General features: G+C 45.5%; 1 protein-coding gene across 1 annotated transcript; it reads left to right on the top strand.

Annotated features, from left to right (window-relative positions):
• Window positions 1-18,181: 18,181 nt before the first annotated feature.
• On the top strand, window positions 18,182-23,980 carry LOC127295882 (cardiolipin synthase (CMP-forming)). Its single transcript, XM_051325885.2, has 7 exons — window positions 18,182-18,649; window positions 20,303-20,400; window positions 20,502-20,552; window positions 20,633-20,746; window positions 23,105-23,161; window positions 23,246-23,331; window positions 23,431-23,980. The coding sequence occupies exons 1-7, from the start codon at window positions 18,286-18,288 to the stop codon at window positions 23,549-23,551; spliced, it is 891 nt and encodes a 296-aa protein (XP_051181845.1). The 5' UTR covers window positions 18,182-18,285; the 3' UTR covers window positions 23,552-23,980.
• Window positions 23,981-25,929: the final 1,949 nt, after the last annotated feature.

Raw genomic sequence — 25,929 nt, 5'->3', positions numbered from 1 at the left:
ACGTGAACATGAAGTTCACGCGGAATCTTGATGAGGAGACGGATCCTCTTATCGATGGCGTCGGCGGAGAGGTTGTCTTTCGTGGCGCGCATCGGATCGTCGCGCCCCGTGTAGTGGAACATCAAGCGGTCCCGATGCTGAAGTGGCTGGATCCGCTTGGTGAACCAAGACATGGTAAGGTCCTTCCCCGACAGGCCCTCCTCCGTGAGCTTGCAGATCCGCCTAACAGCGCGGGTCAGCTGAGGCGACTCGGAGAGGTGAGGGCATTGCGTCCATGCCGGAGTTTCGCTGGCGGGGCTGTTCTTGAACAACGGCAGTTTCCTTTTGCTCGCCGGGTCGGAGACGTCCTTCAGATAGAAGAATCCTCCGGACCAGTACCGCGCGGATTCGTGGCGGTCGGTATGGGGGTAGACGCGGCCGGGGCGGAGCATGAAGGTGATGGACCCGCAAGTCGCCAACTCAGAGGTTTGGCGGATCTTCTCCTTCTTGACGGAGAAATAATATTGGAATAGAGGAAGTTCGGGAGTTACCCGGAGATGGCCCTCGCAGAGAGTGACGTGGTTGCTGATCGCCAGGACGCTGTTTGGCGATATGTTGTGGGGCTAGAGCCCGTACACCTTCATGATTTCCGAGAAGAAATCTGATGGCGGAAAAGAAAAACCTCGCTCCACCAGCGCCTTAGTTACCACCATCTCGCCATCCTGAGGGGCTGGAGCCAGGGAACCCGGAACTGTTCGCCAGCTTCCGGGAAGCAGGAAACCTTCCGCCTCCAAGTTCTTCGGTTCCATTTCAGTGGTGGTGCAGGGCCACCATTTCCCTTTGGCTTCAGAGTCTCGCTGACGAGCCTTGGATTTCTTGGCGGCAATTTTTTCCGCCTTCTGTTCTGCCTGTTCCTCCCCGGAGGTTTTCTCCGGGTTAGCAAAGGTTCCTTCGGCGTCCTTACCGGAGTCCTTGGTGGGATCCAGTTGGACTGGGACGAAGGGAGGAGGGGCGGAGGAAAGAGGGGTTGCCATGATTGGCTCGGAGGTTGGAGGCGGGGTCGCAGAAGACATCTGAAGAAGAAGCAGTGGCGGAAAACATAACTTAGTCGGATCCACATCGTCATCCTAAGGATCATCCCTACCAACTACGGCGAAAGGGTGAAGCTCGAGAACTCACCGTGATGGATTCCACGGTGGTCGGAGTCGCCGGCGACAAGGATTTCGCACGGTGGCTCGCTGAGGTTAAGAACACGATGAACTGTGCGGTGGCGAAGTAGCTCCGGCGAGACTCCGGCGAGAATTCCGGCAGACTCCGGCACGGAGGAAAAGGAGCTCGAGGGCGGCGCTTCGCAGAGAGGTGAAAGAGGGGGTGAATGAGAGGTTTAGGGTTGACGGTGGATATTTATAGGCCGTGGGGAGGAGATTCGTGCTCCGCATCCTGTGGTCGGAACGCAAGCGTCGCACCGTTGGATGCGTGACACGTGTCAAAACCCTAAACGGTAAAAATGGCTAAGGATAAGTTACCGCTCAAATCGCGCAAAAATGGCGCCAGAATTGGCGGAACTGTTTGAGTCTTTTAAGATTCCGGGTTGCAGCGTGAAGATAAATGAACTCTCGTTCGCCGCAGGAAAGTAACCCGGAGACATGCTATATTCTGTCGATGGATGAAGTCCCGCGGGATGGGAAAATTTTCCGACTAAAAGTTGGAAAAAGGAAAGATATGAAGTCGGAGTTCTTCAAGTTTCCCCGTGTTACCGAAGTTAGCGGAAGCTTTAAAGTTTTAGTAAGGCGGAAACAAGAGGTGAATCTCGGAGAACTCTGGGGGCTACTGTTGTGGGTATACTTCATGGGTGTACCATCGACAGTGCCTAGATCTGGCAAGCCCGGGTGGCCCATAGACGGTGATGTGGCATGTGGCCCGTCGGGCGGCCCAGTTGCTGTTGATCATGAAGGATGAAGTCCAGCCCAGGATCATTAAGCCGGATCCGAACCGACCTTCGGAGGAACCCGGATCCAGGGAGGCCCATGAGGAACCCGGATCCAGTACGACGTATATGGAAGGCGGATCCTTGACGTACACGGCAAGACATTGTACCGTAGTTAGGCAATCTGTAATCCGGCTAGGACTCTCCATGTAAACCCTAGATCCGTGCGCCTTTATAAGCCAGATCCCGGGGGCCCTAGAGGCACAACCACAACTCATTGTAACAACACGAAAGCGCACAGATAATTCTAGACAAGCAGCAGTAGGCCTTGCCATCGTGCAGGTGATCCGAAGCTGGGTAAATCGCGTACCACCGTCCCGAGGACACTCCGCCCTATGGCCCCTACTTTTTCCCCCCCTCGTGAGGATCCCTCCTCCGAGGTACCGTCGAATAAGCAACGACAATGCGGGTGGTTGAGGAGCTGCCACCGAGCTGTTTGCTTGAGCGAGAGGTTGACGATGACCTCCGGCTCGCGACACGCGAATATTTTTCTCGGTCTGGGCCGTAGCGTGGCTGAGGTATTTAGCAGGAGGATAATATTTTCCAATAAAAGCATCTTTACATTTAGTCCATGAATCAATACTATTTTTAGGCAAAGATAGCAACCAATCTTTAGCTCTTCCTCTTAAGGAGAAAGGAAACAATTTCAGTTTTATAATATCCCCATCTATATCCTTATACTTTCGCATTTCACCAAGTTCAACAAAATTATTAAGATGGGCAGCAGCATCATCAATACTAACACCAGAAAATTGCTCTCTCATAATAAGATTCAGTAAAGCAGGTTTAATTTCATAAAATTCTGTTGTAGTAGCAGGTGGAGCAATAGGAGTGCATATGAAATCATTATTATTTGTGCTAGTGAAGTCACACAACTTAGTGTTCTCAGGAGTACCCATTTTAGCAATAATAAAAATAAACAAAGCAAAACCGAATTAAATAAAGTAAAACAAGTAACTAATTTTTTTGTGTTTTCGATATAAAGAAAGCAAACAAGACAGAAAATAAAATAAAGCAAGACAATAAACAAAGTAAAGAGATTGGGTGTGAGAGACTCCCCTTGCAGCGTGTCTTGATCTCCCCGGCAACGGCGCCAGAAAAGTAGTTGCTGGCGTGTAGGGAGTTAGAAATCCCTGGGGTGTAACAGCGCCAGAAAAGTAACTGTTTGTGACGGTAAAACACACGTCCGTTGGGAACCCCAAGAGGAAGGTATGATGAGCACAACAGCGAGTTTTCCCTCAGTAAGAAACCAAGGTTATCCAACCAGTAGGAGATGAAGGCCAAGTGAAGGTTGTTGGTGAAGGAGTGTAGTGCGGCGCAACACCAGTGATTCCGGCACCAACGTGGAACCTGCACAACACAATCAAACTACTTTGCCCCAACTTAACAGTGAGGTGTCAATCTCACCGGCTTGCTAAAAACAAAGGATTAAACGTATGGTGTGGAGAATTATGTTTGCTTGCAGAAAACAAAAGAGAACAATGATTGCAGTAGGTTGTATTTCAAATGTAAAAGAATGGACCGGGGTCCACAGTTCACTAGTGGTGTCTCTCCAATAAGATAAATAGCATGTTGGGTGAACAAATTACAGTTGGGCAATTGACAAATAGAGAGGACATAACAATGCACATACATATCATGATGACTACTATGAGATTTACTTAGGGCATTACGACAAAGAACATAGACCGCCATCCAGCATGCATCTATGCCTAAAAAGTCCACCTTCAGGTTAGCATCCGCACCCCTTCCAGTATTAAGTTGCAAACAACAGACAATTGCATTAAGTACTGTGCGTAATGTAAACAATACAAATATCCTTAGACAAAGCATTGATGTTTTATCCCTAGTGGCAACAGCACATCCACAACCTTAGGGGTTGCTGTCACTCCCCCAGATTCAATGGAGACATGAACCCACTATCTAGCATAAATACTCCCTCTTGGAGTCACAAGTATCAACTTGGCCAGAGCCTCTACTAGCAACGGAGAGCATGCAAGAACATAAATAACATATATGATAGATCAATAATCAACTTGACATAGTATTCCATATTCATCGGATCCCAACAAACACAACATGTAGCATTACAAATAGATGATCTTGATCATGCTAGGCAGCTCACAAGATCTAAACATGATAGCACAAGAGGAGAAGACAACCATCTAGCTACTGCTATGGACCCGTAGTCCAAGGATGAACTACTCACGCATCAGTCCGGAGGCGGGCATGGTGATGTAGAGCCCTCCGGTGATGATTCCCCTCTCCGGCAGGGTGCCGGAGGCGATCTTCTGAACCCCCGAGGTAGGGTTGACGGCGGCGGCGTCTCTGGAACTTTTCTCGTATCGTGGCTCTCGGTACTAGGGTTTTCACGATGGAAGGAATAAATAGGCGAAGGGGCAGCGTCGGGGGGCGCCCGAGGGGCCCACCCCATAGGCCAGCGCGGCCAGAGGTGGGGCCGCGCCGCCAGGTGGGGTGGCCGCCTCGTGGCCCCTCTTCGTATCCTCTTCGGTGTTCTGGAACACTCCGTGGAAAATAAGACCGTGGGCTTTTGTTTCGTCCAATTCCGAGAATATTTGTAAACTAACTTTTTTGAAATAAAAAACAGCATAAAACAGGAACTGGCACTGCGGCATCTTGTTAGTAGGTTAGTCTCAGAAAATGCATAAAAACATTATAAAGTATGACTAAAACATGTTGGTATTGTCATAAAACTAGCATGGAACATAAGAATTTATAGATACGTTGGAGACGTATCAACGTCCCTTCAATGTTTTTGCCGGAGTCCTTAGAAGGATCCAGCTGAATGGGGGCGAAGGGCGGAGGAGCGGAGGAGATTGGGCTCGCCGCGATAGGCTCGGATGTTGACGGAGGCGTAGTCGAAGAAGACATCTACGAAAAATGCGAGATAGCAAAACTTTAGCCGGATCCTTTTTACGCCCTAGTCATCCCTACCAAGAATGGCGAAAAGACTGAAGCTCGAAGGGCTTACCGGAATGGTTTCCGCGGCGGTCGGAGTCGCCGGCGGTGAGGTTTTGCTGCTGTGGCTCGCCAAACTTAAGAACTGGACAAACTCGATGAACACCTCACGACGGCGTTTGGACTCCGCCGATCTTCCGGCGAACTCTGGTACGGCGGAGGAGGGGCTCGGAGGCGGCGCTGTGCTGAGAGGTGAAAAGGGGGGGTGAATGGGTGATTAGGGGTGAACGGTGAGATATTTATAGGCTGGGGGAAGAGATTCGTGCTCCACATCCTATGGTCGGAACGTAAGCGTGGCGCCGTTGGATGGTTGACACGTGTCAAAAACCCTAAGCGGTAAAAATGGCTAAGGATAAGTTACCGCTCGAATCACCCAAAAATGGCGCCAAGATTGGCGGAACCGTTTGAACTTTTTGAGGTTCCGGGTAACAATTTAAAAACGACCAGCCGTTATCTCTGCATGGGAGTAACCCGGAGACACGTTGAAAAAATGATGTCGATGGATGAAGTCCCGCGGGATGAGGGTTTTTTCCGGCATGAAGGCTGGAAAAGGAGAAATCATGAAGTTCGAGTTCTTCAAGTTTCCCCATGTTACCAAGAGGATTGTCGGAAGCAAAGATGATTCAGCAAGGCGGAAACAAGAGGTGAATCTCGGAGAACTCTGGGGCTACTGTTGTGGGTATACTTCATGGGTGTACCATCGACAGTGCCTAGATCCGGCAAGCCCGGGTGACCCATAGACGGTGATGGTGGCATGAGGCCCATCGGACGTCCCAGTTGCTGTAGATCAAGATGGATGAAGTCCAGCCCAGGAACAAGGAGCCGGATCCACCAAACCGACACTGGGAGTCGGATCCGGCCTGACCCATTAGGGGTAGCCGGATCCGTTACGACATGTAAGGGAAGGCGGATCCTTGACGTACACGACAAGATAATGTACCATAGTTAGGTAACTTGTATTCCGGCTAGGACTCTCCGTGTAAACCCTAGATCTGTGCGCCTTTATAAGCCGGATCCCGGGAGCCCTAGAGGCACAACCACAACTCATTGTAACAACGCGAAAGCGCCCAAATAATTCCAGACAAGAATCGCGTACCACTGTCCCGGGGACTCTCCGCCCAATGTCCCCTACTTCTTCTTCCCTCCATGAGGATCCCTCCTCTGGAGAACCGTCGAATAGGCAACGACAGTTAGATTTCGGCTTGGGCTATAAATAGGCCTTCTTCCACCTTGGGCAAAATAAGTTCTTCCACTCTCTCTCCTCCATTGTTGACTTTGAAGAACTTGCCATATCTCTTGATTCCCCTCATGATTCTTGCTCATTCTTGAGGGATCTAAGAGAGGAGATCTAGATCTACAACTCCACCAATCCATTCCTCCTCTTTGTGAGGGGAACACTTGGGATCTAGATCTTGGAGTCATTTGTAGATTTCCTCCTTGTTCTTCCTCTCTAATCTCATCCTAGCATTTATTGCTTTGGTGGGATTTGAGTGTGAAGGATTTGAACACCTCTAGTGTTCTTGCTTTGCATCATTGCATAGTGTTGAGCTCTCCACCACGATTAGTTCGAGTGAGAGACTGTGAGCTTGTTACTCTTGGAGGGAGACCTCCTAGTTGGCTTGGCGGTTGGTGCTCCGGTGATCTCTTCAAGGAAGATTGTGAAGAGGCCCGGGCTTCTCCTTCGTGGAGCTTGTGAAGTGGTTGTGGAGCTTGCCATCTCCGGAGTGGAGGAAAAGCTAACCATAAGGAAACGGCCATTATCCTTCGTGGGTTTGGCTTGGAGAATAGGGTGAGCCTTCGTGGCGTTGGGGAATCCTTTCGTGGGACCTCCACCCCTCCAAACGTGACGTACATTCTTGCAAAGGAAGGGAACACGAGAATACATCCTCGTCTCCGCGTGCCTCGGTTATTTCTGTACCTGAGCTTACTTTGTTTTGTGATAGCCATCGTTTTTGAAGTACATATATCTTGCTATCACTTGTGCTACATATATCTTGTGCCTATCTTGCTTAGCTCTAGTTGTTGTTGTTGCACTTAGGTGAGCCTAGCATATTTAGGGTTTGTGCTTGTAAAATAAACGTTAGTTTAATTCCGCATTCTTACAAGCTAAATCCGTAAGAGTTTTTAAAACGCCTATTCACCCCCCTCTAGGCGACATCTCGTCCTTTCACTTGGGATCCAAGTCTATGTAGATATTTTCATCCTACGTAGCATGTATATTATCCTCTCATATGATTTGTTTTAGATAGCCAAGTGGAATTTGTAACTAGATGTCTTGTGAATGCTTTTATACTTGTGAATAATGCACCATATCATATATATGATTGGATTTATATTATAATATTAGTCAAAAGGTCAAAATTTAAGGTCATTCCTAAATTTTGGATGGTTGTGTTTGATTTCACCAAGGCATGATCATATGAGTTCCAAAATACTCATAGTTAGTTTTATTGAAATATTTAAACTATAATTTGTAATGTAAACGGATTTAGTTTGGTGATATTCCATATATTTATTAAGTTATGATTTAAATAAGAATGTGTGGCTTTTATGCAGTTTACACCTTGTGGTTTACCATATTTGGTAATAAGTTTAAAAGTGAATTAAATTACACACAAAGATAGTTGCTAACTTTTAAGTGTTAATAATTTAGAATTTGATTCTTAAGGTATGTGTTGTTGTAAGGAATACCATGTTATTATCCTTAATAGGATTTGATATTTGATCCTCACTTAAGGTGTTGTGTAATAGTTCTATTTCCATTTGATCCAACATATGGATCAAATTATATTTACCCAAAACAAGGTTTTAGTAAAAGTCACATTGAGGTTTATAGCGCTTGAATTGATGAGCTACTTCAATTCCCCGAATTTTCCTGCATGAATGCAGTGCACATATCTGTATTCTCTCTTTTTGTAGCTTCTAAACCTAGGATGTTACAATAACACGGAGCAACAAGGTAACCTTATTCGTTTTAACTATCTTAGAAACTCTCTATCCTATAATTCTCTATAATATTTTTTGCGTTTTCTCTTTATTTCTTTTTCCCGATTGGGTGAACGAACTTTGTTGGTACATTGAACTATGTGATTTTATTTTGTCTGCTATTTTCACATCGACTTGAACCTTGTGCAAATACATGCCGCATAAGCCACTTGGTTGTTTCATTCCAACAAGCTTCAACATCAAATGTCTAGACCTTCCAACTTGAACCGTTGTCAATAAAAATTGTAGTATAGCGGTAGTTTTCCCTCTCTTCTTTGTAGTAGCGAGTTTCTCACCGTAAGTGGCTTAGTTTGTTCACTTAAGTGTGTCGCTTAGGTTGATGAACCGATCCTACAAGACTCATGATTCCATCACTTGTGAGCTAATTCTCCGTGCCAAAAAGGAAAAATAAATAAATTATAAAACTACAAAAGCACACAAATATTTGGTTTCCCTTCTAGTTTTGATTCCACTGAGTTCTTGAGGAAGGAAATCACTGGATCACAACAAGTAATATTAATTGAAGCAAATGCCCATGTCCATTGAAGGAGAGATTATTTGTGCCTAAATGGTAAAAGTGTATCACCCTCGCTTTAGTTCAACAATGACTCAAATGTTTGCCAAACTGGCTCGCTTAGATATTCGCCTCCACGATCATACCGTAGAAACTTTATCTTTCTATTCCAATGATTCATAACTTCATTCTAAAACTCTTTGAACTTTTCAAATGTTTCTGACTTTTGCTTCATCAAGTAAATATAGCCATATCTACTTAAATCGTCACTACAAGTCACGAAGTAGAGATATCCACCGCATGCAAGTTTGCTCATTGGACCGCACACAACGGAATGTTTGACGCACAATAAGTCACGAAGTAGAAATATCCACCGCATGCAGGTGTGCTCATTGGACCACACACATCGAAATGTATGACACACAACAAGTCACTTGTCTATTTTACATAACCAGTGAACAGATTCTTGGTCATTTACCCATTAGCTAGACAAGCCTCATATGTTTCAAATTATTCAGAGTTAAAAGATTCGAAAAGCCCATCACTATGAAGTATTTTGCATGCGTTTTTCTTTCCAATATGCCCAAGATGGTGGTGCCACATCGATATCAAGCGTTTAGCACACACATTAAAAACATTCTTCTTATCACTGTCATCAAGATTCAATATGAAAAGGCCATCTCCAAGACGCATAAATCTACAGAACATATTCTCATAAAACAACGAACAGCCATTTTTCTCCAACTTAAAGGAATAAACCCATGGTCCAGAAATCATGTTAAATAACAGTTATGATTTAATTATAGATGCTATATGCAGTGAGTTTTCTAGAGTCGCTCTTACGTGGCGCCGTTAGGTGAAGGCTGGCCGTCAGCGTCACTTCACCCACTAAACAATGGAGGATGAAGACAGATACCGAATAATTTGCGTTGCGTATTAAAACACAGTTTGCTTATAAAAATACTGTTTCCTTTGACGTCAGATACAGTGCAACGTACGATATAATACTCCTTTTTTACAGAAAAAAACGTCGGGTACACCAGTAGTACGTACGCAATAGAGATCAGGTGCCAGCCCGAGTCTGATGCGAAACTGAGGGCATCTCCAGCGGCGGGACGCAAATGAACGCTGAAGGACCGTTTGTATTCGCCGTGACCGAAAATGCGTCTAACACTACCTTCAGCGGCGCGACGCATAGTGATCGGACCGTCCATGGAGACGGAAACCTGGCCCAAATATGCGCTAGGTTTGCGTCTCTGCGGACGCTGAGCGGACGCGCAAAGTGTCCGCTCGGTCCTCGCACGGGCCCGTCTGGCAGGGACACAACTGCATCGTCTTCCGCGCCATTATTTGCGAGCGTGCGCAGCGAGGCGGCGTTGCAGTGGCAGACCATTGAAGGCGAGATGGCGTCCGAGCCTCTTAAAGTGACGCTGCCGGCGGCCATTTCCCCGACCAAACCATTGCCACATCCCACACTATCCACCCCACCGACGCCATGAGGAAGAAATGCTGGCCGTTCCGCAAGACCAAGAACGACCACGAGTCTAGCGGCTCGCGGTCCGGCAAGAAGGCACGGGTCGGCTGGTACGTCCGTGATACGTCTCCGACGTATCGATAATTTCTTATGTTCCATGCCACATTATTGATGATATCTACATGTTTTATGCATACTTTATGTCATATTTATGCATTTTTCGGCACTAACCTATTAACGAGATGCCGAAGAGCCAGTTGCTGTTTTCTGATGTTTTTGGTTTCAGAAATCCTAGTAAGGAAATATTCTCGGAATTGGACGAAATCAATGCCCAGGGGCCTATTTTTGCACGAAGCTTCCAGAAGACCGGAGGACTTACGAAGTGGGGCCACGAGGCGCCGCCACACTAGGGCGGCGCGGCCCAAGCCTTGGCCGCGCCGGCCTGGTGTGTGGGGCCCTCGTGTGGCCCCCTGACCTGCCCTTCCGCCTACTTAAAGCCTCCGTCGCGAAACCCCCAGTACCGAGAGCCACGATACGAGAAACCTTCCAGAGCCGCCGCCATCGCGAAGCCAAGATCTGGGGGACAGGAGTCTCTGTTCCGGCACGCCGCCGGGACGGGGAAGTGCCCCCGGAAGGCTTCTCCATCGACACCACCGCCATCTTCATCAACGCTGCTGTCTCCCATGAGGAGGGAGTAGTTCTCCATCGAGGCTAAGGGCTGTACCGGTAGCTATGTGGTTAATCTCTCTCCTATGTACTTCAATACAATAATCTCATGAGCTGCCTTACATGATTGAGATTCATATGATGATGCTTGTAATCTAGATGTCATTATGCTAGTCAAGTGGATTTTACTTATGTGATCTCCGGAGACTCCTTGTCCCACGTGTGTAAAGGTGACAGTGTGTGCACCGTGTGGGTCTCTTAGGCTATATTTCACAGAATACTTATTCACTGTTATGAATGGCATAGTGAAGTGCTTATTTATATCTCTTTATGATTGCAATGTGTTTTGTATCACAATATATCTGTGTGCTACTCTAGTGATGTTATTAAAGTAGTTTATTCCTCCTGCACGGTGTAATGGTGACAGTGTGTGCATCGTGTAGTACTTGGCGTAGGCTATGATTGTGATCTCTTGTAGATTATGAAGTTAACTATTGCTATGATAGTATTGATGTGATCTATTCCTCCTTTCGTAGTGTGAAGGTGACAGTGTGCATGCTATGTTAGTACTTGGTTTGGTTATGTTGATCTGTTATGCACTCTAAGGTTATTTAAATATGAACATTGAATATTGTGGAGCTTGTTAACTCCGGCATTGAGGGTTCGTGTAATCCTACACAGTTAGTGGTGTTCATCATCCAACAAGAGAGTGTAGAGTCTAGCATCTATCTATTTATTCTGTTATGTGATCAATGTTGAGAGTGTTCACTAGTGAAAGTATAATCCCTAGGCCTTGTTCCCAAATACTGAAATCGCTGCTTGTTTACTGTTTTACTGCATCTTTACTTCCTGCAATATTACTACCATCAACTGCACGCCAGCAAGCACTTTTCTGGCGCCGTTACTACTGCTCATATTCATTCATACCACTTGTATTTCACTATCTCTTCGCCGAACTAGTGCACCTATACATCTGACAAGTGTATTAGGTGTGTTGGGGACACAAGAGACTTCTTGTATCGTGATTGCAGGGTTGCTTGAGAGGGATATCTTTGACCTCTTCCTCCCTGAGATCGATAAACCCTGGGTGATCCACTTAAGGGAAACTTGCTGCTGTTCTACAAACCTCTGCTTTTGGAGGCCCAACACTGTCTACAAGAATAAAAGCACCCGTAGACATCAAGCACTTTTCTGGCGCCGTTGCCGGGGAGGAAAGGTAAACGGCACTCACACACCGGATCCCGGCAACGAAGCACTTTTCTGGCGCCGTTGCCGGGGAGGAAAGGTAAACGGCACTCACACACCGGATCCCGGCAACGAAGCACTTTTCTGGCGCCGTTGCCGGGGAGGAAAGGTAAAAGGCACTCATACTCCGGTCCCAGGTAACTAAGTACTTTTCTGTTGCCGTTGTGTGTATGCTCGAAGCTATTTCCTTTAGATCCTGCAATTGCATCTTTTTATTTCTTGTTAAACACTAGTAAGGCTTAATGGAAAACAACAACACAATGAGAGATCTTTATGAACTTTATCTTGAATTAGGACATGATGTGTTTGAAGAGAGAATTAAAAAACCCATGGAACTTTATATGCATGCTAATGGGAATGTTATTAGTATGAATGCTTTGAACACCATTGTTGCTAATGCTATGGAAGAATTTAAGCTTGGGGAGGTCGGTTTTGATGAAAATGATCTCTTTAGCCCTCCGGGTATTGAGGAGAAAGTTTATGTTGATTATGATATGCCTCCCATATATGATGATTATAATGATAGTGGTCTTTTGTTGCCACCTACTATGGAGAGTAAATTTTATTATGATTATACTATGCCTCCTACACTTGATGAGAATAATAATGATAGCTACTTTGTTGAATTTGCTCCCACTACAACTAATAAAATTGATTATGCTTATGTGGAGAGTAATGATACTTTTATGCATGTGAATAAGAATGCTTTATGTGATACTTATATTGTTGAGTTTGTTCATGATGCCTCTGAAAGTTATTATGAGAGAGGAAAATATGGTTGTAGAAATTTTCATGTTACTAAAACACCTCTCTATATGCTGAAATTTTTGAAGTTACACTGGTTTTATCTTCCTATGCTTGTTACTTTGCTCTTCATGAACTTGTTTATTTACAAGATCCCTATGCATAGGAAGCATGTTAGACTTAAATCTGTTTTGAATTTGCTTTTTGATGCTCTCTTTTGCTTCAACTCTTATTTTTTGGGAGTGCATCATTAAAACTGCTGAGCCCATCTTAATGGCTATAAAGAAAGCACTTCTTGGGAGATAACCCATATTTTTATTTTGCTACAGTAATTTTGTTTTATATTTGAGTCTTGGAAGTTGTTACTACTGTAGCAACCTCTACTTATCTTTATTTTATTGCATTGTTGTGCCAAGTAAAGTCTTTGATAGTAAAGTCAATACTAGATTTGGATTACTGCGCAGAAACAGATTTCTTGCTGTCACGAATTTGGGTATGGTTCTCTGTAGGTAACTCATAAAAATCTGCCAATTTTTGTGTGTGATCCTCAGATATGTACGCAACTTTCATTCAATTTGGGCATTTTCATCTGAGCAAGTCTGGTGCCACTTTAAAATTCGTCTTTACGGACTGTTCTGTTTTGACAGATTCTGCCTTTTATTTCGCATTGCCTCTTTTGCTATGTGGGATGGATTTCCTTGTTCCATTGACTTCCAGTAGCTTTGTGCAATGTCCAGAAATGTTAAGAATGATTGTGTTACCTCTGAACATGTGAATTTTTGATTATGCACTAACCCTCTAATGAGTTTGTTTCGAGTTTGCTGTGGAGGAAGTTTTCAAGGGTCAAGAGAGGAGGATGATATACTATGATCAAGAAGAGTGAAAAGTCTAAGCTTGGGGATGCCCCCGTGGTTCATCCCTGCATATTTTAAGAAGACTCAAGCGTCTAAGCTTGGGGATGCCCAAGGCATCCCCTTCTTCATCGACAACATTATCAGGTTCCTCCCCTGAAACTATATTTTTATTCCATCACATCTTATGTGCTTTGCTTGGAGCGTCGGTTTGTTTTTGTTTTTGTTTTTGTTTGAATAAAATGGATCCTAGCATTCATTGTGTGGGAGAGAGACACGCTCCGCTGTTGCATATGGACAATATGTCCTTAGGCTTTACTCATAGTATTCATGGCGAAGGTTGAATCTTCTTCGTTAAATTGTTATATCGTTGGAATCGGGAAATGCTACATGTAGTAATTCTAAAATGTCTTGAATAATTTGATACTTGGCAATTGTTGTGCTCATGTTTAAGCTCTTGCATCATATACTTTGCACCTATTAATGAAGAAATACATAGAGCTTGCTAAAATTTGGTTTGCATAATTGGTCTCTCTAAAGTCCAGATAATTTCTAGTATTGAGTTTTGAACAACAAGGAAGACGGTGTAGAGTCTTATAATGTTTACAATATGTCTTTTATGTAAGTTTTGCTGCACCGGTTCATCCTTGTGTTTGTTTCAAATAACTTTGCTAGCCTAAACCTTGTATCGAGAGGGATTACTTCTCATGCATCCAAAATCCTTGAGCCAACCACTATGCCATTTGTGTCCACCATACCTACCTAGTACATGGTATTTCTCCACCATTCCAAAGTAAATTGCTTGAGTGCTACCTTTAAAATTTCCATTCTTTACCTTTGCAATATATAGCTCATGGGACAAATAGCTTAAAAACTATTGTGGTATTGAATATGTACTTATGCACTTTATCTCTTATTAAGTTGTTTGTTGTGCGATAACCATGTTCCCCGGGGACGCCATCAACTACTCTTTGTTGAATATCATGTGAGTTGCTATGCATGTCCGTCTTGTCTGAAGTAAGGGAGATTTACCACTCATTTAATGGTTAGAGCATGCATAATGTTAGAGAAGAACATTGGGCCGCTAACTAAAGCCATGAATCATGGTGGAAGTTTCAGTTTTGGACATACATCCTCAATCTCATATGAGAACATTAATTGTTGTTACATGCTTATGCATTAAAGAGGAGTCCATTATCTGTTGTCTATGTTGTCCCGGTATGGATGTCTAAGTTGAGAATAATCAAAAGCGAGAAATCCAAATGCGACCTTTCTCCTTAGACCTTTGTACAGGCGGCATAGAGGTACCCCTTTGTGACACTTGGTTAAAACATGTGTATTGCGATGAAAATCCCGGTAATCCAAGCTAATTAGGACAAGGTGCGGGCACTATTAGTACACTATGCATGAGGCTTGCAACTTGTAAGATATAATTTACATAACACATATGCTTTATTACTACCGTTGACAAAATTGTTTCTTGTTTTCAAAACTAAAGCTCTAGCACAAATATAGCAATCAATGCTTCCCTCTGCGAAGGGCCTTTCTTTTACTTTTATGTTGAGTCAGTTCACCTATCTCTTTCCACCTCAAGAAGCAAACACTTGTGTGAACTGTGCATTGATTCCAACATACTTGCATATTGCACTTGTTATATTACTTTACATTGACAATATCCATGAGATATACATGTTATAAGTTGAAAGCAACCGCTGAAACTCAATCTTCCTTTGTGTTGCTTCAATACCTTTACTTTGATTTATTGCTTTATGAGTTAACTCTTATGCAAGACTTATTGATGCTTGTCTTGAAAGTACTATTCATGAAAAGTCTTTGCTTTGTGATTCATTTGTTTACTCATGTCATTACCATTGTTTTGATCGCTGCATTCATTACATATGCTTACAATAGTATGATCAAGGTTATGATGTCATGTCACCTGCAAATTATCTTTGTTATCGTTTACCTGCTCGGGACGAGCAGGAACTAAGCTTGGGGATGCTGATACGTCTCCGACGTATCGATAATTTCTTATGTTCCATGCCACATTATTGATGATATCTACATGTTTTATGCATACTTTATGTCATATTTATGCATTTTCCAGCACTAACCTATTAACGAGATGCCGAAGAGCCGATTCTTTGTTTTCTGCTGTTTTTGGTTTCAGAAATCCTAGTAAGGAAATATTCTCGGAATTGGACGAAATCAACGCCCAGGGGCCTATTTTTCCACGAAGCTTCCAGAAGACCGGAGGACTTACGAAGTGGGGCTACGAGGCGCCGCCACACTAGGGCGGCGCGGCCCAAGCCTTGGCCGCGCCGGCCTGTTGTGTGGGGCCCTCGTGTGGCCCCCTGACTTGCCCTTCCGCCTACTTAAAGCCTCCGTCGCGAAACCCCCAGTACCGAGAGCCACGATACGGAAAACCTTACTGAGACGCCGCCGCCGCCAATCCCATCTCGGGGGATTCAGGAGATCGCCTCCGGCACCCTGCCGGAGAGGGGAATCATCTCCCGGAGGACTCTTCACCGCCATGATCGCCTCCGGAGTGATGACTGAGTAGTTCACCCCTGGACTATGGGTCCATAGCAGTAGCTAGATGGTCGTCTTCTCCTTATGTGCTTCATTGTCGGATCTTGTGAGCTGCCTAACATGATCAAGATCATCTATCTGTAATGCTATATGTTGTGTTTGTCGGGATCCGATGGATAGAGAATACTATGTTATGTTGATTATCAATCTATTACCTATGTGTTGTTTATGATCTTGCATGCTCTCCGTTATTAGTAGAGGCTCTGGCCAAGTTTTTACTCTTAACTCCAAGAGGGAGTATTTATGCTCGATAGTGGGTTCATGCCTCCATTAAATCTGGGACAGTGACAGAAAGTTCTAAGGTTGTGGATGTGCTGTTGCCACTAGGGATAAAACATTGATGCTATGTCCGAGGATGTAGTTATTGATTACATTACGTACCATACTTAATGCAATTGTCTGTTGTTTGCAACTTAATACTGGAAGGGGTTCGGATGATAACCTGAAGGTGGACTTTTTAGGCATAGATGCATGCTGGATATCGGTCTATGTACTTTGTCATAATGCCCAATTAAATCTCACTATACTCATCATATCATGTATGTGCATGGTCATGCCATCTCTATTTGTCAATTGCCCGACTGTAATTTGTTCACCCAACATGCTATTTATCTGATGGGAGAGACACCTCTAGTGAACTGTGGACCCCGGTCCTATTCTTTTACATTGAATACAATCTGCTGCAATACTTGTTCTTTACTGTTCTTCGCAAACAATTATCATCCACACTATACATCTAATCCTTTGTTACAGCAAGCCGGTGAGATTGACAACCTCACTGTTTCGTTGGGGCAAAGTACTTTGGTTGTGTTGTGCAGGTTCCACGTTGGCGCCGGAATCCCTGGTGTTGCGCTGCACTACATCCCGCCACCAACAACCTTCAACGTGCTTCTTGGCTCCTCCTGGTTCGATAAACCTTGGTTTCTTTCTGAGGGAAAACTTGCTACTGTCTGCATCACACCTTCCTCTTGGGGTTCCCAACGGACGTGTGTTAATTGCACGCATCAGTCCGCGTCGACTTCGCGCGGCAGCTATGAGAGGAAAACCGACCGGTACCATGGCCGGACGCGAACTTGCCGGGAGGGGGCTGGTACCTCAACTCGAGGCGCGTGCCGGTCCCCCCGTGCCGCGCGAGGGCCGAGAGCGGCGGGACGAGGTGCGCCGCCGCCGAGCGATCTTGCCGCCGGATCTGCGGGAGGATCCGGCGTACGAGCTGAACTCCTACAACTGGATTTCATTCGGGACGTGGGAGTTCGACGCTGCCGCCGCGATGGCTACCTCGTCGACGTAGACTACTACGAGCGCGAGATCGCCGCAGAAGAAGAAGAGAACGACCAGGAGGACGCGGACGAGGACGGCGACGAGGACGAGGACGTGACCATGGCATAGTACGACCACGACGCCGGCGGGCCGGCATGGGATCCGGAGACCCAGCCGCCGGACATTTCCGAGGAGGAGACCATTGCCATGGCAGTAGCCAACAACGAGCAGGACGAGCTCAACGAGCTCGCTTTGTGGGACGGGCTCGCAATCCAGCTCCGCGAGTCAGCGCTCGCGTAGGGGAGGCCGGCGACTCCTCCGGCCACGTCGACGTGTTCCAACGACCGCGCTCCGCCTGCTGCTCCGACGTGGGATCCCTGGCCACAGCCTCCTGCCCATGCGGCGGTACCTCCTCCACCGCCGGCGTACGAGCTTCCATGGCCGACGCCGGAGTTGATTGACCCCGTCAACGACGACCAGTAGGCAGCACCTACTTTTAGCACGCATTTCTGGCTTTTTAATATTTTTTTATTAATGTAAATTATGGTTTCATGAATGAAAAAAAATTATGCGTCGTGCCGCCGGAGCCACCCGACGCAAACGGACGCCCGAATGATTTTGACCATTTAGTCCGACGCAAACGAACACGACGCGTCCGTTTGGACGCCCGAAATGCGTCCAATCTCCATCGTGTTGCGCTCAAACACAAGGAAATCACTCCCGTGGCCCACAAACCCCTTCTCCTCGCCTCGCCATTGTCCAGATCTAGATCCCCGGGGCGGGCCCACGCTTGGCGCGCCGGGGCCCCATGACGCTAGGAATAGGATCCGGCCACCTCACCAACCGGAATCCGACTCCCCCTCCCTCCCATAGCGTCGGCGTGCGATCGTATGGTACGTGCAGCTCCCCTGACCTCAACCTAGACGCACGGCCGTCTCGCGCACGCCTGCCTGCCTCAACCCACCTTTCCCCTCACCTCCACTCCAAACCCAATCAAATCTTCCGCCCCATGCCCTCTCCCATCGCCACCCACGCCTCGCTCCTCCTCAAAGCCGCCGCCGCCGCCTCGCCGAAACCGCTCTTCTCCCCGCGCGCGGCCCAGATCCCCGCGCCGGTCGCCGGCCGCGCCTGCCCGCGCTGGTTCCGGTGGCCCGCGTCCGCGAGGGGGCTCTGCTCCTCCACGCCGCCGAACCAGTCTGGCCCCGCCCACGGGATGGGATCTGACGCCAACGGGACCAGGAGGCGGGTGCCGCCCGTCAACGGACTGTCGAAAGAAGGGGCGACGCAGCCCGTGCCGGCACCGCCAAAGCTGCTCACGCTGCCCACCGTGCTCACCATTGGACGCGTCGCAGCCGTGCCCTTCCTCATAAGCAGTAAGTTTGCTCAGTAAAGCTTGCTTTTTTATTCCAACTTCAAGTTTCCCGAAGGATACTTTTATCCTGCACAAGATCGTCGACTGCTGATCCAGCTTATACGGAATCTGTCGGGATTATACGGGAATATATATATTTAACTCAAACATATAACTTAGGAGAAATAAGATAGCTGTTCAGAACCCTAAAGGATTGTAGGTAGCAGTTTGTTGCGATTAAGGTGCTGGGACAGATTGACTGGATTTAGTTATGTTCCAGCAAGCAATGTTTTTACAACAACGCTCTTTGTGAAGGTTTGGAAGTAGTCCCTGAATCCAACACGTGCAAGTAGTTAACATGTAGGTCTACCTATTCACGGACCGTTAACTGTCTCTTTGTTCTGCTTTCTCCAGTTTGACCTAGCCTAGTCAAACACTCAAACTTACAACTTACTAGGCTTTCGAGGTGCATCTTCTATGTCACGCAGCACGCACTGATGTGCATAGTCTACTCTTTTGGCCAAACCTTCACAGAGTCAACTTTTATTCCTGGATTACTTGTTGCATGAAACCTTCATTAATACTTTTGCTTTATGAAACCTTCATTCAACTACCAACATGGTTGATGAGATCAAATTATTAGCACGCGACTCTTTTTATTTTACTCTTGTTATGAACTTTCTGAAACTGCAGCATCTGTAGCATCTATATATTTCTGTAATCCAAAACGAGGGTATGGTGTCAGTACTTAACAGGCAGGTCTATCTCTACACACATCCTTAACTGTCTTATATATTTCTGTAATCCAAAATGGGGGTATGGTGTCAGTAGCTAAAAGGCAGGTCTATCTATTCACACATCCTTAATTGTCTGTATATTTCTGTAATCCAAAATGGGGGTATGCTGTCAGTACTTAACAGGCAGGTCTATTTATACACACATCCTTAACTGTCTATATATTTCTGTAATCCAGAACGGGGGTATGCTGTCAGTAGTTAACAGGCAGGTCTATCTATACACACATCCTTAACTGTCTACATATTTTTGTAATCCAAAACGGGGGTATGGTGTCAGTACTCCAGGCAGGTCTATCTATACACACATCCTTAACTGTCTCTTTTGTCTTCTATGCCCTGGTTTGACCTAAGCTAGTCAAACTTATGGAATCACAGTTACTAGACTTGTGAGATGCATCTTCTATGTCATGCAGCATGCACTTCTGTCATAGTCTGCTTCTGTCATAGTCTGCTTAATCTCTTGCCCCCAAACCTTCACAGAGCCATCTTTTATTGCTGGATTTCTTGTTGCATCTATCTTGTGTTCGGTTCCTGTCCACTAGTGAAACCTTCATTACACTGACCAGTAACATACTTTTGCTACCAATGATTCATGTAGTTCCTGCAACTTGTAAATGGATTGACACACATGTTCACTTATAGAAATTTTGAAACAGTGCTTGCTTGTTTGCTGAGGCCAAGTTGCCTATTTTCCTCTTAAGAACCAACAGCTTAGCTTCCTTGCAGTTGCAGTTCGTTCTTGGTTGATGTCAACATGCATTTGATCATTGTCACATTTTCTGATTTGTGCTTATATTTTTGACATAATAATCATAATTTAACTACAGAAATATCCCTTTTTTATGTGTGCAAGATCTTATTATCTTTACTGTTACCAGCTTTCTACATGGATGGGCCTTGGGCAGCAACCGCCACAACTGGCATCTTCCTTGCAGCTGCAATCACCGATTGGCTAGATGGTTATATTGCTAGAAAGGTGTGTCAAAATTATTAGCTGAATAATATGCTAGAGCAGGTTACCATATTGTCAGCTTTTTTTACCCCCTTTATTGCTTCCTGACATAATTTACTATGCAGATGCATTTGGGAACACCTTTTGGTGCATTTCTTGATCCTGTTGCCGACAAGGTTGGTTTCTCTTTCTGATGTTCTGATCCTGTTGCGAACAAGGTTGCAACTAACTTCGTGAGTGCTATTATCTGCTGCAGCTCATGGTAGCTGCGACACTAGTGTTGCTCTGCACCAAACCTTTGGAAGCTTCTTTGCTCAGCGCTGGACCATGGCTTCTGACAGTTCCTTCCATTGCCATCATTGGAAGAGAGGTAATTACTTAGCCAATCTACTTCATCATTTTCCAACAGATGCAATGGCAAAATCGGTTTCTAGTAAATCCGTGTATAAATATGGAAAAGGTAGGATATTGGTTCTTTGATAATTGTGTCTTAGACTGATATAATATGTACTCCCTCCGTTCCAAATTAGTTGACGCAGCTTTTGTTCTTCTTTTTCCAAAATGAGCGAACCTAAAAGATACATGCGTATCTAGACCAAATCTGACCAAAGCTGCGTCAACTAATTTGAAAAGCAGGGAATATCTGTTTTGTTCTGCTGCAAGTTGATGTCTTCCCTCTCTGTTGGAATGGGATGTTCATGCATTAACAATGGTTTACCTGATCCTTATCTCTAACTTTGTCCTTCCAATCCCAAACGATAAGTTAATAACCACCAACTATTAATCTGGCTGTTCTCTTTGTGGTTGCAATATACACTAGATAATTACCCCGCACGGTTGCCGTGGGGGTGATAAGAGAGATGTAAGTGCATCTTTGAATTTGTCAAGAAATTTAAAATATTTTTTCTATCAAAATAAATCATCTAGTATAAACTGGAGGAACATCTGTCGTTAGGTTGGTGGAGCTGTGAGGGTGAACTTATTCCCGGTCTCTTAAATTGAAGGTGCTTGTACTTGATTGTCTGTATTTGTTGTAATCACACAAAAAACCAAATATATTTCTATATGCAACTTAGGGAAATAAGCAAGCATAATTATTAAGAGATAAAAAAATCTATTCCATAGTATGACCAAAAATACGGCAAAGAGTACTCTACCACCGTGAAGTGCGTCATATAACGAATCAATCGATCTCAATGGCATGGATAGTGGTTGCTATTAGAGGAGTCAACAAATAGCTCAATCTGGAAACATGAGAGCATGTTGTGCTGTCAACTTGTAGAGGAGTTGTTATCAAATACGCACCTCCTCAATTGAAAGAAAGATAGTCACAAGACTCAGGTAACTAAGGTTGAAACAGTCTGACTGTTAAAAACATTTTTTTCACATCAAAGACATAAGAATAAGAAAATATATATGCACCTTGAACACACTCCCATGGATTGAATTGCTTGCGCTTACAATTGATGAAAGGCAAGACATGCCTGCTCATGTCCACACTCCACAGAGGAAGAACCAGAGAAGCATGATTGGGGTGTCATGAGAATATACTGCACAAGGGATGTCATTAGGGAATGAAGAGAGGAAGACGCAGGTGAGTGATGGAAACAGATTGACCGCTGGAGTACTATGTGGATGCCTCATGGTTACTTTGTTGGATTGGGGGCAATTAAAGGTCAATCAAGAGGGGAGGGCAACCTCACATGGGTTACAGGGTCTGCTGCCGAATCCAACGGATGCTTTCCACACACAGCTTAGATCGAACGGCTATAGGTAATTAAGGTGATGCAGAAGCACGCATGCTCAGAAAAATAACAATTAATGACTTGTCGTGTGGTTTGTCTATACTCCCTCCATTCCAATGAATAAGGTGCCCTCGTTTTCTGTATTTTTTTCTTTGACCAAGAATTACTCCAAATATATAAAAATTATTGGTATAGAATTAGCATCATTAGAAAGTGGTTTTCAATACGAATCCTATAACGAAGATTTTGTTGCTCAATTTATTTTGGTCAAAGTTCGTCTTGGAATACGTGCGTGCCTTATTTATGAAAACGGAGGTAGTATAAGATATATAGATTTGCTTGACTGGGTGAAATGAAAGGGGTTCTTTTGCCAACCTCTACCATTTTTTTATTGAGGCGTGGAGCTGGTGCGCAGTTAGGTTGGCTCCACCATAAGGCTTCTTTGAAACAGAACTTGACGAGCTAAATTATCTGATTTAACCTAAAACATTACAAAGATATGTCCGACAAGTGACAACCTTGCAATTCTGTACATGTGGTGCCTTGGACAACTTTAGTTTGTATTTTTAGTGCAACAGAAACATACATCATGGAAGGGAAGCACTTTGCCTTTTCAGTTAGATTGAGTGGCTCTACCATGCTCCTTGTTTGAAACAAAATTGGAGCATGTATGAAATGTAAAAAAGCCTTGTTTGAAACAAAACTGGAGCATGCATGAAATGTACAAAAAAATGCTTCCAGAGATTGAGAAGCTAAGAATCATTTCTATTAGGTATGCTGCCTTAAATGTTTGGTAAAATTACCAGATTTGACTGAACTTTCCAATCCCACGTGAGTGGTACCTTGGAGCAACTTTACTTCCACTTTTCTTGTAGGCTACAAGCTATATATCCATTTGCCATATCAGGAATATCTGCTGCTATGTGTAATTTGATGGTGCTATGTTTGTCATTACCTAATATTCTGGTGTACTGTTTCTGTAGATCACAATGTCAGCTGTAAGAGAGTGGGCTGCTTCTCAGAATACCCAAGTTCTTGAGGTTTCTCCTGTTCTTTGTTATCCTTACATCTGCTTAATCGGACATTCAAAGTATCAAATACTGAGTTTGTAATTTCTACAATAGGCTGTGGCAGTTAACAATTTAGGGAAGTGGAAGACAGCGACGCAGATGATTGCATTGACTCTCCTCCTTGCCAGCAGAGATCCAAGGTATTTGCCTTTTTTTTCTGGTCTAATCCTTGTTATTGTTTAGTCTCTTTTTTATCATTTGCATGCTGATTTGGATTTTTTTTGCGCTTTGTTGTGCAGTCTACCTGTACAAGGTGCTCTAGTTGCTCCTGGTGTTGCGTTGCTTTATGCATCTGCTGGACTTGCCATATGGTCCCTAGTGGTGTACATCAGAAATATATGGCGGATACTTCTAAAATAGTGTTAGCACATAGTGTAATAGAAGAAACAGGAGCAAAGGCGACAATATTCCATTCAAGATCATGCAATTTTTGTGGAAGATTGTTGAGTTGATCAATGGGGCCTAGATCTTGTTGAGATCCTCGGTGACTGGTGTCATTTGCGCTTGGCGGAATAGCCGCCATGGGAATTTGTTGAGCATGCGAGGATCTCTTTAGAAGCAAAAATATATAGCTCGTAGCATGATGCCAAGGTGACTACCTGTTTCAGGGTCACCACAGCTTAAGAGTTGGACACCGTGTGTAATGAGCTGCAAGACTTGGGAGACATGCAAACGATTGTAACCGTATACAAAGCGCCCAGACCAGGTGGTCTGTGCGTGTGGAGTTCCTGCCATTGTAATTTTACCCATATCATATGCCATGGAGCACAAAATTATTCTTTCCATGTATTTTCACTCGTTTTTTTTTTGCGTGGTCTAAGTCTGTTGGTTGTTTCTCTGCTTTGCATAGAATTTTGATACCACAATTCGGGTTCAAATTCTGCTAGTATGATACAACGGATTAAGACCCTCTTTGATTTGTAGAATGGTAAAGATACAGAAATAGGAAAATGCAGGATTGCCATGTTTAATCTCTAATCCTACAAGCTTTTCTATGCATCAATGTTTGTTTAATGGGTTAATTGGATAGATGGCAATGTAATTTCTGAATATCTAAGAAGGGAAAAATTTGTGGTACATTTGCCAAAACACACTGCATTACCCAAAATGTATTACCCAAAAAGGAAAAGTTTGATATTTTGCTAAATTTAGTGGTACATTTGCTAAAACATACATCTCCTATATCCGGTTTAGAACATTTCTTTTGTAATTAAATTTTCCACGCCACAATAGAGAGGTCGTACGTATGAATAACCAGATTATTTTTTCATGTAATGCAACATCTTGTGCAAATCTATACCTAATAATAAAGGAGCTAACGTTTCTGTGGTTTGGTCCGTCGCTTTACGCTTTAGGCTTTCGTCCAATTTGTTTTACGCCTTCGTATGTCGCCCTTCTACAACTGTTCGATGGCGATCCGGTCGTGTTCCTAGGGACACCGATAGGTGCGATCAGATTTGTTACCTACCTTGTTTAAGGGTCGTCAGATTTGGGTAGTCTATCGCGGTAGTTTGTCGTTCCACGTGATGGGCTTCCGATTTGTGGCCTGGTCGAGTCGTCCGTTTGGTACATCAGAGCATCTCCAGCCGCGTCCCCCAAACTGTCCCCCAAAAGGGATTTGGGGCGCGCCGGACCAAAAATGCGTTCCAGCCGCGTCCCCCAAAGCCCTTTTTTGTCCGGCGTGCCCCTATACGGTGTCCGGCGCCCCAAGCCCGTCCCCGTCCCACAGGGGACGCACCGGGGACGCCGGACACAACGAAAAGCGAGGCGGGGAGTGGCGGGGCCGACCCGTCAGCGGCACAATTAATTTAAACCTAACCGTCGCCTACCTCGCGACGGAAGTTATTGGCGCGCAGCGACGGTGCGATTCCGCGAGAGGGCGCAGCGACGCGTCCCGTCGCGCCTAGCTCTGCGTGCCGGCGTTAATGAGCGCCACCGCTCCTCCGCCTCCCTCCGGCCTATAAAAAGGGGCGCCTCTCATCGTCCCTCTCACACACAAACCCTAGCGCCTCCCTCCCAAACCCTAGCCGCCACCATCTCTCAACAAGACTCGACGCTATGTCTGGTAGAGGCGGAGGCCGACCTCGCGGCCGCGGCCGTGGTCGTGGTCGTGGTCGTGGCCGCGGCATAGCTGAACGCTCGCCGTCGCCTCCCACGCCGTCGGCTTCATCGTCGGAGATGGACGTGGAGCCGGACGTCCTGTTCGAGTTCGTCCACGTCCTCAAGGGCGACCCGCGCGGCATCCAGAGGCTGCCGGACTCCTTCGCCGAGTACGTCGGCGGCGTACGCCCGCGCAAGATGCATCTGCGGGAGCATTCGTGCGGCTTCTGCCGGTGGATCGTCGACGCGATCTACGACGCGCGCGGCAAGATGTACCTCAACATCGGCTGGGAGAAGTTCGCGCGCCACCACAGCCTCGAAGCCGGCTTCATCCTCGTGTTCTCCTACTTCGGCAATAGGGACATGAGCGTCAAGGTCTTCGACGAGAGGCGCTGCCTCCGGGACTACCACGCCGACAGGGACTCCCACGACGACAGCACCGACGAGGAGGACGACTGAGTGTTGTTTCTTCGCAGCGAATACGTGCACGGAGGTTTCTGCCTGTTCGCCTCATCGGTAGAACCAACAAGGGCACCATCCTCCCGCTGGATTTTCCAGTTTAGGTGACTGGGTGTGCCCTCGAGTGTTCTTTCTTAGCAGCGAACACAGGAAACCTTCGATGCACGGCCTAGTTAGGT

Source organism: Lolium perenne, chromosome 4 (assembly GCF_019359855.2).
Source record: "Lolium perenne isolate Kyuss_39 chromosome 4, Kyuss_2.0, whole genome shotgun sequence".
Taxonomy (NCBI): Eukaryota; Viridiplantae; Streptophyta; class Magnoliopsida; order Poales; family Poaceae; genus Lolium; species Lolium perenne.
Note: the sequence above shows the minus strand (reverse complement) of the source record. Positions and strands in the feature narration are given on the sequence as shown.